Consider the following 15,379-nt stretch of genomic DNA (forward strand, 5'->3'; position numbering starts at 1 on the left):
ATTATAATTTTGTCCCCACAGTAACTGAGTTTTTATCTGTTCACTGCTGCTTCTGTCTGACGGCGCCTCTCCGTGGTGACAGCAGGTACTGCGTCATGACGCTCTCCCTCTGCGCTAGTTACGTAGCCCTGCGTAGCGACGTAACCACGTGTACTTCGCTGCTTCCAGGTTACAGCTTTTTTTCATTCCACCGTCATCCTCGCGCTCTAGCATCACTCCCTGACAACAGCAGCGATGGCGGAGCCCGTAGCATCGGATGCGGCGGCCACAACAGACGCAGCAGCCACGGCAGCATCACCGACATTGGGCCTCTCTCCCGCAGCCAGCCCGGGCTCAGAGCCTCTATCCATGGCTCTCTCACCCACGGCGGACGGCTCCCAGCGGCTGCTGTTCTCCCACGACCTGGTCTCCGGACGGTATCGCGGCTCAGTCCGGTTTGGCCTCGTACGGATGATCCACGGCGAGGAGGATTTTAACTCGGACTCGGACCTCGACGATGGCGGAGGGAGAGGCGGCGGAGAAGGAGGTGGCGGCGGCGGCGGCGGAGGAGGAGGGGGTGGTGGAGGACGAGTCCCATGTGGTTCGGACACTGAGAGTGCCGTGGACACTCCGAGTCGGCCTCTCGGTAGGGGATTTGTCCGCGTCCAGTGGTACCCTGAAGGAGGAAAGCAGGACATCAGGGAGACAAAGGTACCAGCTAATGTGTTCACTGTTTACACCGACACTGGGTGCTCGTCTCAGACTGGCATGAGGACCGCACTGGTTTTAGATGCCTGTTGTGTTATTGGAGGAGAAAAGTCTACTTGTTAGCCAGTCAGGGATAAGGTTCACCTAATCCATCTGCCTAAAACGTACAACCTAGCCCGCTAATTGGCTAGCATTCAAGCACACATGCTAGCTCGCAGTATAGCTCCTAGCCTCCTGTCTCTCAGCTGGTCCCGGTTGGCTAAACAGGCTTGTTTCAGCTGACTGCGTCCAGCTAGCTGCTGGTACACCAGACAAACACGACCGAGTGTCCGGGAAGCTGTTGGAGGTGTGCAGGTTTGGCAGGTGCAGGTTCCGGCTAGGAGCCTTCCACCTATTGATTAGCTCATCCTGTAGTTCCTCGGCTGGGTGTGACCTGGCCTGAGACCGAGCGTTGTATGTGATAGAAGAAGCATTATTATTTGGATAGCGTCACGGCTAACATCATAAATACTCCTACATATAGTTTCAATCCACCGTGGACAGTGACAGAGCTTAACACAGAGCTAACAGAGATTAACAGAGGAAACCTTTCAACACATTCAGCCTTGATGTGTCAGGTTGACAGTGATAACTCCAGATATTTTACAGCGAGAACCAACATTTTTTAAGCTACAACAAGTAATTATCAGCAAAAAATGAAGAAGCAGCTATTTAGCTAATTGATAAATTGTGTTGTCAAATTTCCAGCATCATTTGTTGGCTCTGTTTTATCAAATGTACCAAATTGCAGCTTTTTTTCCCCCCAGTTGAGTATCATTGTAAATAAGATAAGTTTGGGTGTGGGGCTTTTGGTCAGATAAACCAAGACCTTTAAAAAGACTTCTGAGTCATTAGTGGCAGCTGCTTTAGCAGTTTTGAGTTATTAACGCTTAGATTTTATTTTCAAATGCTGCTAGTCATTGTTGTTTAATAATCTGCTGCTTGTTTTCTTTATCTTTATTTATAAAGTTATCAACTACTCATTTTACTATCATAAAACTCCAACAAAACCATCAAGTTTTACATTTGAGTAACTGATATTTGGGTATTTTTTGGCATAATTTCTTCAAAAAATTATAGCTTGTCAAACCTTGCTGATTAAACAACTTTAATACAGCTAAACTCAAAGCATATCAATTGTAGAAACATGTAGATACTTAAAGCCCAAATAATGCGCAATCAGTTATCATTACACTAACTTTTGTCATTTCAGTTTTATTTATCCTATGAATTGATAATTCACATGAAAGTTTTCTGAGTTGTCAAAGTAATTGTGTAAAATCCTGAATCCACCGAGTCTGAACCATAGCCGTGATGTGCTACACCCATTTTATGTTGTTGATAATGTAACTTTGTTAACCCGCATCTTGGTTTAGGCTTGATATGTACATACTAATTCTGGTTGCATACTCATTTCCATTACAAGTTTGACATTTTTGATTAAGTTCACGGGATATGAAAGGCCGTATCAACATTTCCCCATAAATGCTGATAAAAGACGCTGCCGTCATGCTTTGTTCCAGTCAGACCACAAAGGTCTTATGAACAACTGTTGTTCCTGGAGGTTTCTTTGAGAAATCTACTTGGTTTTCATTTTCCTTTTACAACCAAAAATATGAATTAAATTGTAGCTGGTAAAGGGAAAGCTGCACTGTCATGTAAATTCTTCAGGGCCTCTCTAGATTTCTCCTGGGCTTTGTGGAAAGGGGGTCACAGGGTTTGAAGGAGGACAGGTCTGGAACAAACTCATACAAACTCATTTCAGGGGCACAGGATAGAACCAGAAGAAGCCTATTTTAGGACCTGTGTTGCGTCGCTTTGTCTTTTGAACTAAATGAGTAAAGTTCTGGTCTGAGTGTCATTCAACCTTTGTTACAACAAAGGCCCAACGACACGTCCCTGAAACAATAACGCTGATGTTTACACGCCACATGGAGCATTAACACTGCGTCCCCAGAGTGTTTAGTGTGCGATGATGTGCACGTGTATGGATTTCATTGTGTAGTTCTCTTGTGTATGTTCTCTTGCAGTGATTTCTCGGTTGCTTATCTGGATGCACCACATGCCCGGTCTCACCAGGCTCATTCTTTTTATTCTCGGCATCTATCCTGAGAGCATGGTTTTAGATTCTGATCAATAATTCATGATTACTTCCTGCAGTATGCAAAGTTGCATATCTTCAAGATGGTATTTGCACAAATTTTTGACTCGTATTTATTCTGCAGGTTGCACCTCAGTGAAAATGTTTTCTCCCAGCAGCGATCAGGAGGGGGGAAAACTGCTGCTCAAAAAGCTGACACACTTGTCAGACTTACTCTAGGGATTCATAAGAGTAGTATTTTCTCAGCTTTATAGTTTTGTAATTGATTTCTAGAAATAATCCTAAAGTACAGTAAAAAATCTTCATGATAATATAAAATTAAATCGAGTTAAATTGATTGTTACCTTTTTTCCATCATCTAGTTTATTATTATATAGTGAGGAAAAAGAACTTTCTCTCTGTTTTGATCTCTGACTTTCTTTCATGAATATAAAGAGGGATGAGGGAAGAAAATGATACGCGCCAGTCAGCTACAACATAGAAACCACTGACAGGTAGTGAACAGCATTTATTATCTTATTGCAGTGGCACCTGCGAAGGAGTGGAATACTTTAAGCAGTAAGGGAACAGTCTGTTCCTCAAGTTGGAAGCAGGAAAAATGGGCAGTGTAAAGATCTGAGCAACTTTGATATGGACAACATGGCTAGACGACTGGGGTCGGAGCATCTCCAAACTGGCAGGTCCTGTGAGGTGTTCCCAGTATGCAGTGGTTAGTAAGACGGCACATTTTAGAGTGAGAAAACTCACCGTACCGAGAGGTCTGCTCAACGCTGACAAAATACTTTGTCAACTAATGGCTTACTCATATTCTGAAGAGGAATATTCACCCTCTGATGAAGATGTTCAGTCGTCCAGTGAGACAGAAAGTGCCGCTGCGTCTGTGCGTAACGGCAGCGGGTCGGTGCGCCATGACAGTCCTCGAGTAGCACATACTGGAGCCGATGCTTTGCTTCGGGGTGGCAGGAAGGGATGTGGCGGGTGTAGCTGGAGTGGTCAAAACACCGCTAATGATGAGGGGGATAGCGGGGGTTGAAAAAAGAGACAAGCATATGCTACTGGCAGGATCAACCAGGTGGCCCAGACGAGACGAGCGTGCGGCGCACGCCTGAGCGTAGAGCTGCATGGCGGCGCCCAGTCGGGGACAAGGTGCATGATGCAGCGTTTAACCGACTAGTAAAATACTAAACGTTTAATAAATGAGTAGGCGGTTAAACGATTAAACGACTAGTCGTGCACATCCTATGCGCACAAGCAGACAGTGCACTTGATGCTGGTCTGTGTTGTCAGTTATTAGCTCAAGCAAATGTCTATATTGTGTTTGTGTGTGTGGAAAATTATCTACTTTATCACGTTTGCACCAGTCCTTTTAAGTCTAATGCATTATATCATCTGTTGCCACTTTTCATGAAATCAGGAAATCTTTGTCATTGACTCAGATTTGCTTGCTTTAGTGAACAAATTCCACAAGCAGAAACAACCTTCAAGGATCGGCTCTAACTCCACCAGTAGCCCAGAAACAGGAGCATGTATGCAGTTCACTTCTTCACTCAAACATTTTTTCCACCCTATGAAATCTTAATAGCATTCCCTAGAGGAAGTGATGAGGCTGCACTGCTTCCACTTTCACTACTGGTTTGATAGTAGGTCATTCAGGAACATGGTTGACTTCACTGGTTGACTGAGCAGTGGCACAGAGGCTCTGAATGAGGAGAGTGGCTGAATTTTTTTTTTAATCATGATGAAAGAAATGCTCAATACCTCCAGTGTTATGTACTGTATCGTTATATTTGTCTAATATTAGGTGATGAAATCATTGTTAATCCCTTATTTTGCTCACTATTTAACTCACCATAAACTGACTTTCCTGCTAAATGCACCTGGACCTCTCTATGTGAGTTAATATGAGGGACAGAGATATACAATCCTGTAAGGAAAAAGACATCACTGCCTCTGTTTTCAGCAAGATGCTTACTTTCCTCACTCACCTTTAAACATCCGACAGGAAGCCCTGATTCTCGGCTCACACTTAAAACAATTTCAACAGTGGTCTGTACAGAAAAGAGCAAGGACATGAATAATATAACCTACACTGGGGATGATTTGCCTTTCTGTGTTATCTTACTCTGGCAGGTAAACCTGGTTTGTTTCCATGTACAGAAATGCCTAAAAATCAAGAGCAGATTACACATGAGATGAATGAAAATTTGTTTTGGACACTGAATTTTACTTCTAAACGTGTTTATTAATTGCATCTTGGCATTGTTGCCTGGTAAATGTTTGTGCTTGGAAGCAGAGAGAGGTATTCTTTAATATGCAGCATGTGTGGTGAAGGAGTTTTGGTGCATTTCTGTGCATCACCGGGTTTTTGTTGCCATGGCACTCGATTATATGTCCTTTCTGGACTTGTGATTTGTGATTGTTTTGGGTTTATTTTATATTCAGTGGTCCAAGGAGGGGATTTAATGTAATTTTAGTAAATACCAATTTAAGTTTGATTTCAGGAAGAACCTTGCTGCTTTGCTTTCTATGCACATCAGAAAGCAAATTCAGATTTTTTTTAAAAGTGGTGGTGTAACAGTACATATCTAGCCTAGCCACGCTAGACAACCCACGGCAACAAATTTAATTCTCTGCCAGGGTGGGTGTAGTTACCCTCCATAAGGGTCGAGGTTGGATGCTCCTAAAACTGGCCGGACGAATCACCATGAAGTGTAGAGTCAGAAGGCGGGCGTAACAAAGTGACGACAGAGGCGCGACGATTCTGACAGAAACAACCGTAAACAACTAGCCTAGCCGCGCTAGACAACCCACGGCAACGAATTTAATTCTCTGCCAGGGTCGACAACAAAAACGACAACAGTCGTTGAGCTCCATTAGCACCGACTCTGAATAATCTTTCTGTTAGCATGTCTGTTATATACTTGAGCTTCACCCATTGACTGTATAAATAAGGTTTCACCGAACTACCGCATCCTCTGATTTCCAGCGCTCTAGGAGCCTATTCGTTGCGCTGATTGGTTGTATACCTACCCAATTGAGTGATTTGATAGACAACCTTTTAGCCCGCCTCCCTCCCCGTCGAGCGTGCCTAGACCCTTGCGTCTTCAGAGCTGGGTCTAGCGTGGCTAGGCTAGTACATATCCACAGTCTAGCATGAATCTAGCTTTGGAGTCACGGCAGAGAAAACAAACTGAAAATACTTTTTTTTGCTTGATTTACTTTCATTAAATTGCCTAATTTGCTCTAAATGTTTACGGTAACAATTGAGGTACTAAACTGCTTCTTTCCGTCTTCTTGATTACACGCCAGTAAAGAATAAAAATGTCCATTAAGACGAGCACAATTTGTGAATTGACCACTAATGGCAGCAATGCAATTTCAGCTTTAGAAATTGACCAAAGTAAACGCTGCCTTTTGTTTCTCTTTTTTACAACCCAGACGTCATACGTTTTAGTCCAGTTACCAAATGTAGTGTAAGTTAGCACATCTTACATGTTTAATAAAACTGGAACAGTGTCTCTCCAGCTTTCAGTTCTCAGCCTGTGATCATTGAGTTGCTGTTGACATCAACTGGTGCGCTGCCAAAATGTTTCCGGTAGCACTCACAGGCAAAAATTTGTGTTTCGGGAGCGCATGTATGTCAGCATAAGCGACCTATGAGTAGCTATCACAGGTCATACCAAACTGAGGGAGTTTCACACCATATCTGGTAAAACAGAGTAACTGTTACACCCTTTTTTGAATTCCCACCTTGCGTCTCTGGCTTTGGGCCTTCCACATGCCTCAGTCAGCATTACCAAACGCACAGAGCTCTGTTAGAGCAGCACAACCTTGAGATTTTCATCCAAGGATATAAGTGCACTGCAGCAGGTATCTGGCTGTAGGTTGCACAGAGGGAACAGCTGTGCAGTGGGTGTCCGGGTGTCACTGCGCTGATGAGACTTTCAGAAGTACGGTACAGTTTCTCCTGGTGCGCATGATGCTGCAGCAGTTCTTGTCTGCTGCGCTGTTCATGCCTTAATTAATGCTCCGTGTCCTGTGGAGGTGGGTGTCAGCGCAGAGGGGTCGAGGTGAGCCGAGGCCAAACCAGTTTCCTCCCTGGAAGCAGCAGCCGTTGTGACAGTGGAGGGGGGAGGCTGATGTGGTAGTAATGAAGACAGGGAGGGTGCAGCCAGACTGACTGCACTGCAGACAGACGCATGGTGAAGGTGGAGAAACGGGTGAGGAAGGGGAGAAAAGAGCCGTAAATGCGAGAAAGATGAGAAAGGCAATGTGGTAAGCAAGTATTGAAAATCGATGAAAAATGTCACACAGGTCTCAGAGCCACACGGAGAAAATTAAACAAAATTAAATAAATAAAATCTGGACTGGAAATGAAGTAATGAGATGGGCAGACAGGTTGGGACCAGATGGCTGTTACGGTAATGTGCGGGCTTTCGCTTCTTGAAATGGCATCACCTCATCCCTCCTTCTGCTCTCGGAGACGTTTGAAATTCTCAGCATCTTGTGGTGTGCTGTCTTAGGATGAAGTCCCACTTTTGCTGCTTCATTCAGGCCGTGTTACAATGCCTTTGGGTTTATGCACTTGTAAAGATTCTGATTAGAAATCAGACCGATTCGATTTACGATTAATAAATTCCACATGGCTTCTTGCAAGTGTGTGACCCCACACTGATGTATAGAAAAAAAAACTAACATTTTGTAGCTTGTTTATTCTGTAGTTGTTAAGTTGTAACAGAAAGATGAAGTCATGGACAACTGAGTATAGTAGGTTGTATAAATGAAGCCCGGTGAGCGTGGTGCTCTATGAAGTGAGCAGGGAGACTCCTGTAGTTTTACTGCTTTTAGTTTGCCTTTCATCGTGTCTATAGTTTCCATTTTTGTTTTAAAAGCAGCATCTGCTCAGCAAGTCATTTAGTGGAAAGACGGACTTGATGTACAGGTGTGTGTCTGTATAGTTTCAGCTGGTGACATAATACTGTAGTAGGGTTTTACATTTATTGTTTGACTCCCGTCCTCGATGTGGTGTGATTAATTGCTTTTATTTACATTTTAGGCAGAATTTTGAGTGGGCAATGTAATTTTATTGCTCCTGTAGCAGCAGATGGCAAAAAAAACGGTCTCAAAATCCATTAAAATTCAAGGGGTGAGAAGAGGCAGAATGCTGCAGGTGCATGATGCTCTGACCGCAGGGTGACTCCTATCTGTCAGCCTGGCCCTGCCTCCTGCCCTCATCAATCCAGCTACAGAAGTCTGGTCACACCCCTGCCGACCTACACAATAGAAAACATCTCTTTCCGAGACGGGCTGACTACCGAATTACATTCAAGTCGCTGCACCACACAGATTTCTTTCAGCTCCCACCCATCCTCTGCTCATGACGACAAAAATAGTTTTCATTCCTGTCCAGACCTCGGCGCTCCGAAAGCGTTTTAGCAGCAAGACTACAAAGCACTTAGAAAGAGATCAGCTTACTGCTAAAATGCTTTTAAAACACAAGGTCAGAATTAGATTTTATACAATTATTGGTTCTTCCTTCAAACAGTTGGAGGCATGGAGTTTGGCTCAAAGTTGCTGCTTTTCTGTCGGTAAGAACAGTATTTTAGGAATAAACTGAAGCCGACAACAAAGATGTGTATGATTAGCGTGTGTCTGCAGCTCCACTCATCAGTCGTCACCATGATGAGCTTAAAAAAGCGCAAACACAGTTACTGTCTGGCCTTCAGCAAAGTGCCGTGGCTACAGCAGACGATAGCGATCACATTAGCAATTTCTATTTATTTACTCCATGCGTGCTAATTAACTTAGCACCTAAGCCAATTATTCTGTTGGCTTCAGTCTGCACACTTCAAGTCATCATAATTCTTGTTTTAACCTCCCACATTGCACATCACTTTAGATCAGAAATGATAGTACAGTGAGGTGCTTTTCTGAAATTAAATGGAATTTGATTTAGATCATCTTGGCTCTTGGATGATTGATTTTTGAAGCTGACCTCGCGGCTGACGGTTGAACACAGCCTCTCAAACGGTACACTTTGCTCCAAATTAGCAGCACTAACAGCCTTCAGATGACGGTGTGCATCCTTCAGCACGGTTTGCTGAGGGGCCGTGCAGGTGCTCGAGGTAGGCTGGCAGGCGTTGGTGTAATCTGGGACACGAGGCTGTTGCCAAGGCCCGCCCAGCAGTGCTTTGGAGCACAGAGCCTTAGTTATGGAATTGAACAGGTGCCAGGCAGGCCCACGAACGCCAACAAACATACATGTAAGCTCCATGACAGACACAGTGTATAAGATGTTGTCATCAGGCATAGCACTGTACATTTCCTGCTAAAAACAAGAAAAGCAGCTCCAGTGCTGCTGCGTTGCTGTTGTTTTCTCACATTGGATGAAGGCCCTGTAGCTCAGAAATTGTCAATGTCTCGGTTTCTAATCAACTCACCTGTCAGCACTGCCTCCTTTCATCGTAGATCACTTGCAAAGTTAAAATCCCTCCTGTCCACTAAAGATTTAGTGACTACAGTTGATGCTTTTATTTCCTCTCGCCTCCACTGCTGTAATTCTCTCTATGTAGGAATCAGTCAGCCGATCTTATCTCACCTGCAGGTGGTTCGAATGCAACAGCGAGACACTTCAGTGGTACCAGGAAGAGAGACCATATCTCGTCTGTACTGACTGCTGTCTACCAGTAAAGTACAGAACTCATTTTAAGATTCTTTTATTTTGTTTTTTCAAGCACTCCATGAGCTAGCACCAGATTAGGTTTCTGAACTACTCAACCACTGTTGCTCCTTCAGATCCCTCAGACCTGCTGACCAGTGACTGCTTTCAATACCACGCACCTTCGACCCAAAGGTGATCGAGCATTTTCAGTCACTGGCGCTAAATTACCCTCCCTCTTCATAGATGGTTTCAAACGTGTTTTATCTCAGTTTCTTTCTTTCAGCCTCTTAAGCTTTTGCATAATAGTGTGGATATTTTTCTAGATGGATATTTAACCAAATGCAAAGAAACTGGTAAATAGTATATCAGCCATTGTTTTTGTTGTTACAGGGACATTAATTTCCAAAGCAACCTTTATGCGTTTCTGATTTGAGGTGTGATGTCCTTCTTTCTCAAAATGTTTTTAATGTTTTGCATTTCCAAATTATTCCATTTCAGCTTCCAAACCCAGTTTACATGTGGACAAGAGGGTTTAATTGTCACCATGAAGACATGGCTGATCACATTCTAGCTTTTCTTTATTGCTCATTCACTGTTGTTTGCGGTGTGATTTTTATCCAGACAGCCTAAGCTTATTAACTCTTATTTATGTCTGTGCTTTATGTGATTAGTCGTATGTTTCTAATCTCTCTGTAAAGCACTTTGGTCAGCGTCTGTTGATTTGTAAATATGCTTTATAGATAAACTGACTAATGTGTGCAGTCCTACTCATGTTGTATTCTGAGGTAGTGAATGTATGGTATAGCTTTTAGGAAGCAACAACTTTAAAAAGACATGAGCTTACATTTAGTTTGAGGTCTAGCTTTGGATCCTGTGCTGCCCTTCTGCCCTCCAAAAGCTCCCTGCACTGGTAGTAGTGCTTGTGCAACATTTATTTAGTGTACTTGCAAACACAGGTTTTTTTAGTGCATGTATCGGAAGAAAAGCTGAGACCTTAGTGTGGTATTTGACTTTAAAAAAATGCTGTTTTAGTGTTAGACCAACTGTCCAGATTTAATTGTGTTGGAAAGTTGGGCTGCAAGAAAAAGGAGACTTGTGTTTATTTGCTTTCTGTTATAATATGTTTTCTTACTAAAGTGGTATATTCACCTCCACCAACTATGCACACCTTGCAGACTTGTATGGCTGTGGAAAAAGTCACTTACCTTTTATATTGTCAGTCGACTTTCAACAGTAATTCGCACAGATATTGCATTCTCCATGCTGTAGTTTATCCTCAAATCCTCAAGTTTAGCAGCTGAAAACAGCATGACCCATGTCAGTGGAATACACAGCGTCTAACGTAGAGAAATAGCCAGTTTATAGCTTGTTGATTGCTGTGTTTTATTTATTAAAGGATGGTAACAGATTAAGCAAAGAGCTGCTGTAGTTTGCTTTAACTATCCCACCACAGTGCAACACAGAAAGGCTCATTTCTGTGTCATTTTGTCACTTCTGCTCCTGAAGCAAACCGAAAATGGTGACTTGGTTGTTTCTCTGTTGCATTGTTTTATCTCTCAGGCTGTTGTGGTTGTGTGTCCAGGATGACAGAGGATATCAAAGCTGAAAGAGGAAGCATTGAAATACATGTTGCATCCCTTCCTGGGGTCGTGGATTTTAGAGTGAGACCTGTTGGTGTGAAATGGGACAAGCTGTGAAGCTGCCACACTCTCTGTGGACTTATTATTATCTAATTGATCCTTCTTTGCTTCTCGGCATTTCAAATCAATTTGTCACTTAATTCATCACGTTTATCTCACTTTTTTGAATTTCTGTTTTCCATCTGTTCTCGTCACCTTCAGTGGCATGTGGATGTTTTTTCTACATGAACATATAAACAATGTGCATTCTGTAGCTAACAGCCTCCAAAATGTACAGATTACATGGCGTGGATGAAAGTTGCTTTTAAAATCTGTAGTGGTTTTTATTGCCTGCTCCATATCTGTGACCGCATGTTGGGCGAATCCAAACCTGCCAGTCAATTCCCACTTGTACCGCTGGTAATTACCACCAGGAGGGTGATGTCAGCAGCTCGTATTTGCTGTACATCTCACATGACAAGGCGCAAAGCAACAATACCTCCACAACCTTAAAGGCCTGTCTTTCAACCCTCGTCTTTTCCCTTTCCTTCATTTCTTCCTCCTCCATCATTTTCTCCCTTTGTCCCATCTTCTCCATCTCTTCTCGTTTCTCAGTGCTTCCTAGTTGCCCACCCTCCCCCACTCTGTCCTCCGCTCTTAACCCATCATGTAAGACCACCCTGGTCCTCCCTCTTCCTCCCCCCACGATCACAACCTTCCTCACCTCCCTTGGTGTCCCAGAAGACCAGCGTCGGAGAATGTTGACGTAATGTGGTGCTGACTGGATGGTCGTCCGGCTCCTGAGATAATGGATCTCATTTGATCCACTCTTTCTCTCACTGCGTAGACAACGCACACAAATGCGCGCGCGCGCGCGCGCACACACACACACACACACACACACACACACACACGGGAATAGATATACTCTGAAGTGACTTGCCTTACTGCTGGAGCTGCATCCATCCAACCAGCCTTCTTTCCTTTCCTCTTCTCTCTCCCTCCTTCATCTTCTCATCCTCTTTTTTTCCTCTGCAGTATTGGCCCTGCCCAGTGGGGAGACCGTCTGTTCTGTCTCTACCCCTCTGCTCTTCTTTTTCTGTCTCACTATCTGCGCTCTCGTCTATTTCTGGCTCCTGCTTTTCTTGTTTCCTCACTCTTTTCCCCTCTCCAGGGATCCTTCTCGATCTCCCACTTGTTGGGCTGGCTGCTGTCGCCTCTGTACCTCGTGTTCGCCCCTCATCTTCATTTTCCTCCCGTCACACCCCGTCTACTCTCTCTTTGCGCCCTCCTCCTATTTCGCCATCTTTTCTCCCCTGACTTTTTCATCTTCATGATTGACTCTCTTGAGCATCCCGCTTCTCATCCTTCATTTCTCCATCTCATATTCTCTTCCTCTTCATGACTGCATTTGTGTCCCCCTCTCGATTTACATTTTTCTGTTTTTCGTACAGGGCTCGGTGTCTCGCAGCTCCACTGTCCTCGTTTTTCTGTATCTTTATTTCCTGCTTGCTTTTTTCATTGGTCTTTTATCGCTTCAACTCTCAAATTACACAGTAAGGAGATTGCTCTATAATAGATTCTCTGTGCCATTAGCTGTCTCGTCACTCCCCTGTGGTCTCCACAGGTAAAAGGCCTTGTGCCTGCTTTCTTTTTAATAGAGCTGCGTGTCCCAATCAATAGGCTTCAGTACGACTGTACAATCCTACAGCAGTGAGAGAGGTGTCACGGTGTGAAGACTGATTGATGATGTGGTTGTTTATCGCCAAATAAACCTAGACTGCAAGGACCTGTCATTGATTCAGATTGGATTATTTGCTTATTATGTTTCTGGAAACTTCTCAGTAGATCACTTCATTTCTGGAAAATGATAAAGAACTCGTAGAAAGAAAGCAAGTCAGGATATCAAGATTGTTATTGCATTTATCTGCATTACAGTATAAGAAAGATCTCTATCATTGCTCAGTCATTGTCTCTGGTGACGACCTCGTGCTCCATTTTGTTTAGGAAGTGCAGCATCAGTTCAGCCAATCAGGGAGCTGTGACAGAGCAGTTCTCCTGACCAATGGGAGAGCAAGAGACAGATGCTTTTATGTTCACAACCCAGCCCACACGGGCTCAGAAGGTTTGTAGATAATGTAATGAGTATTGAATTGATAGCAGCACATATATAGTCTGATCTTTTGAGTGTTTGAAACTTGGTGAGTGTACAGATGGAAATTATAGAAGTGGATTGTAATGCAATGATAGTTTGAGTAATGTCTTTGGACTAGTACTATTTCATCATGCAGTAATTGAGCTATGTAGAGTATTACATGTGTGAGTCGTCAGTCCCACTTACCCCCATAAACTAGCTGGGCATTAGAGAGTCAGTCGATTTTTCTGACATTCTTAATTTGTTTTTATACTTTTTCCTCTTTGCTCTGTGTAAACACAGCCTGCAGTTCAGCTGAAAAGTCCCAGATTTTTTACCAGTGTTGGTCACAGCTGAGTCAATGTTGGTTTCAAGATGGTGCTGAATCTAGTTAATGCAAATAACTAGTGAGACATATGTAATTAAGTGATTTTTAAATATCCAGAGGTTAGGCTTAGGTTTGATCCATTTTCTCATGGAGCAGCATGTCACAGATAAGTAGTTCAAGGGCTGTTGGAAAGTTGAAAATCCAACAATTCTGTCTGTTTTTACAATTTCTGTACAAAAAACTGACTAATGCACAGTTTTCTCAGTTTTTTTTTTTACATAAAAGCATCATGACAACAACCAAAACCTACTCATTGTGAAAATACTTGCAGTGTAAAGTCGTAGAAGATTAGTGAAAAAGCTTGCAGGTGATATCTCACAGAATCCACAAGGTTAACTATTATGTGTTGCCATAAACGTGCATTTATATAACTGGTAAACACTGCAGCGGAAATGTTTAAGCCCAGTTTTAATGAGTATGAACAGACATCTGCTTTGTTTGCAGGCTTAACACAGCTGAACCCAGAAAACCGGACTGTAAGAATTTGTTTGCCTCTTGTTGGAAATCTTTGGTCTGTTTTCCCAAAGCTCCACTAATGCAACAGAAAAAGAGGTAGCCTGAGGCGGCAGGCTGAGCTGCAGGATGTTGCGCTGCGCAATGCTGCACCTTCATTATCACAGGTCGATTTTTAGCAGCATCTGTGGGTGGAGTTTCACCTATTAGCTTTGTCTACAGTACAGGGTGGTGTTTGTGGAGAGCAGTGCAGTATATGCACCTGTTACTACCACACCCACCTGTGTTCGTTTTGCCTCCTCTTGTGTTTGTGGCTCACATGTTGCTGATTGTAGAGAATGACAACTAAGCCGAGTATCGAAAACTGTCCGAGTGGAGAACAGGCGTGGCCCAGAGCTGCAGTTCTCTGCAGTGTCTCTCTCTCCACATCTTCCTCCTGTTTGTACCGCACCTTAATAACGACTTGTGTTAATTAGGCTGGGAAGTCAAAGCAAATACTGTCCTCCATCGATTCTTGTAATCAATCCAGCCCCTTTTGCCTTATCAGCCGGGATGGAGAGCCAGCCAAGGTTGTCTTCCATCTCAGAGCTAGGTGCCACACACAAATAATGTCTGTTTTTTTTTTTGTTCTCGGCGCCTCTGCCGACCACTGCACTGCCTCTCTCCTCATCACTATGCAAGCCATAGCAACAGTCTGCCGCTTTGTTGTAACTGAGGAGTGCAGTTTCTGATTATTTTCAGTATGTGTTGTGCGTTTGTGCGACTCGGTACGCACGGCAGCAGAAGTGTTTAAGTCCAGTTTTAATGAGTGTGAACAGACATCTGCTTCGTTTGCAGGCTTTGCAAAGTGATGACTTTGCCTCGGTTTAGCTTGGCATCCACTTGACTTCCAAACAAACCACAGAGCTGCCAAACCTTTGGATCCTCTAGAGGGTGTTAGCTCTGATGTGTAGGATTTTTTTTTGTACAATAAAAGCTCACTAGATTGCGGAGTGGTGCTGAATTTTCAAAGCCTCTACTGTGCGTATTTGATGGTGAAAATGAAAACATGTCAACACATAATTATGCTTAAACAGTAGGTAAAGATAAATTTTGTCATTTTTTTAAAATTAGAAATGACAGAATCTGCTTTGGCAATGGTGCTAAAATATTCAGAAAAAGATTTTGCACAAACATTTACCCTAAAATATGGACTTTATAAGAACATATGGATTCCTTTAAATCATTGTCCTGTTTTTTTTTCCCCATTTTGTTTTCAAAAAACTACACTTCCGTTCAAACGTTTGGGGTCACCCAG

General features: G+C 43.3%; 1 protein-coding gene across 2 annotated transcripts in view; it reads left to right on the forward strand.

Annotated features, from left to right (window-relative positions):
- Positions 1-92: 92 nt before the first annotated feature.
- The window catches only part of ube2o (ubiquitin-conjugating enzyme E2O), a 44,534-nt gene continuing 29,247 nt past the window's right edge, over positions 93-15,379 (forward strand). The window contains exon 1 of one of the 2 annotated variants that reach the window (XM_051945258.1): positions 93-690. In XM_051945258.1, the coding sequence (XP_051801218.1) occupies positions 235-690 (456 nt within the window). In that variant the 5' untranslated portion in view covers positions 93-234. The remainder of the gene's footprint in view (positions 691-15,379) is intronic. The other variant, XM_051945259.1, reaches the window with a different exon arrangement.

This window comes from Acanthochromis polyacanthus, chromosome 3, assembly GCF_021347895.1.
Source record: "Acanthochromis polyacanthus isolate Apoly-LR-REF ecotype Palm Island chromosome 3, KAUST_Apoly_ChrSc, whole genome shotgun sequence".
Classification (NCBI taxonomy): Eukaryota; Metazoa; Chordata; class Actinopteri; family Pomacentridae; genus Acanthochromis; species Acanthochromis polyacanthus.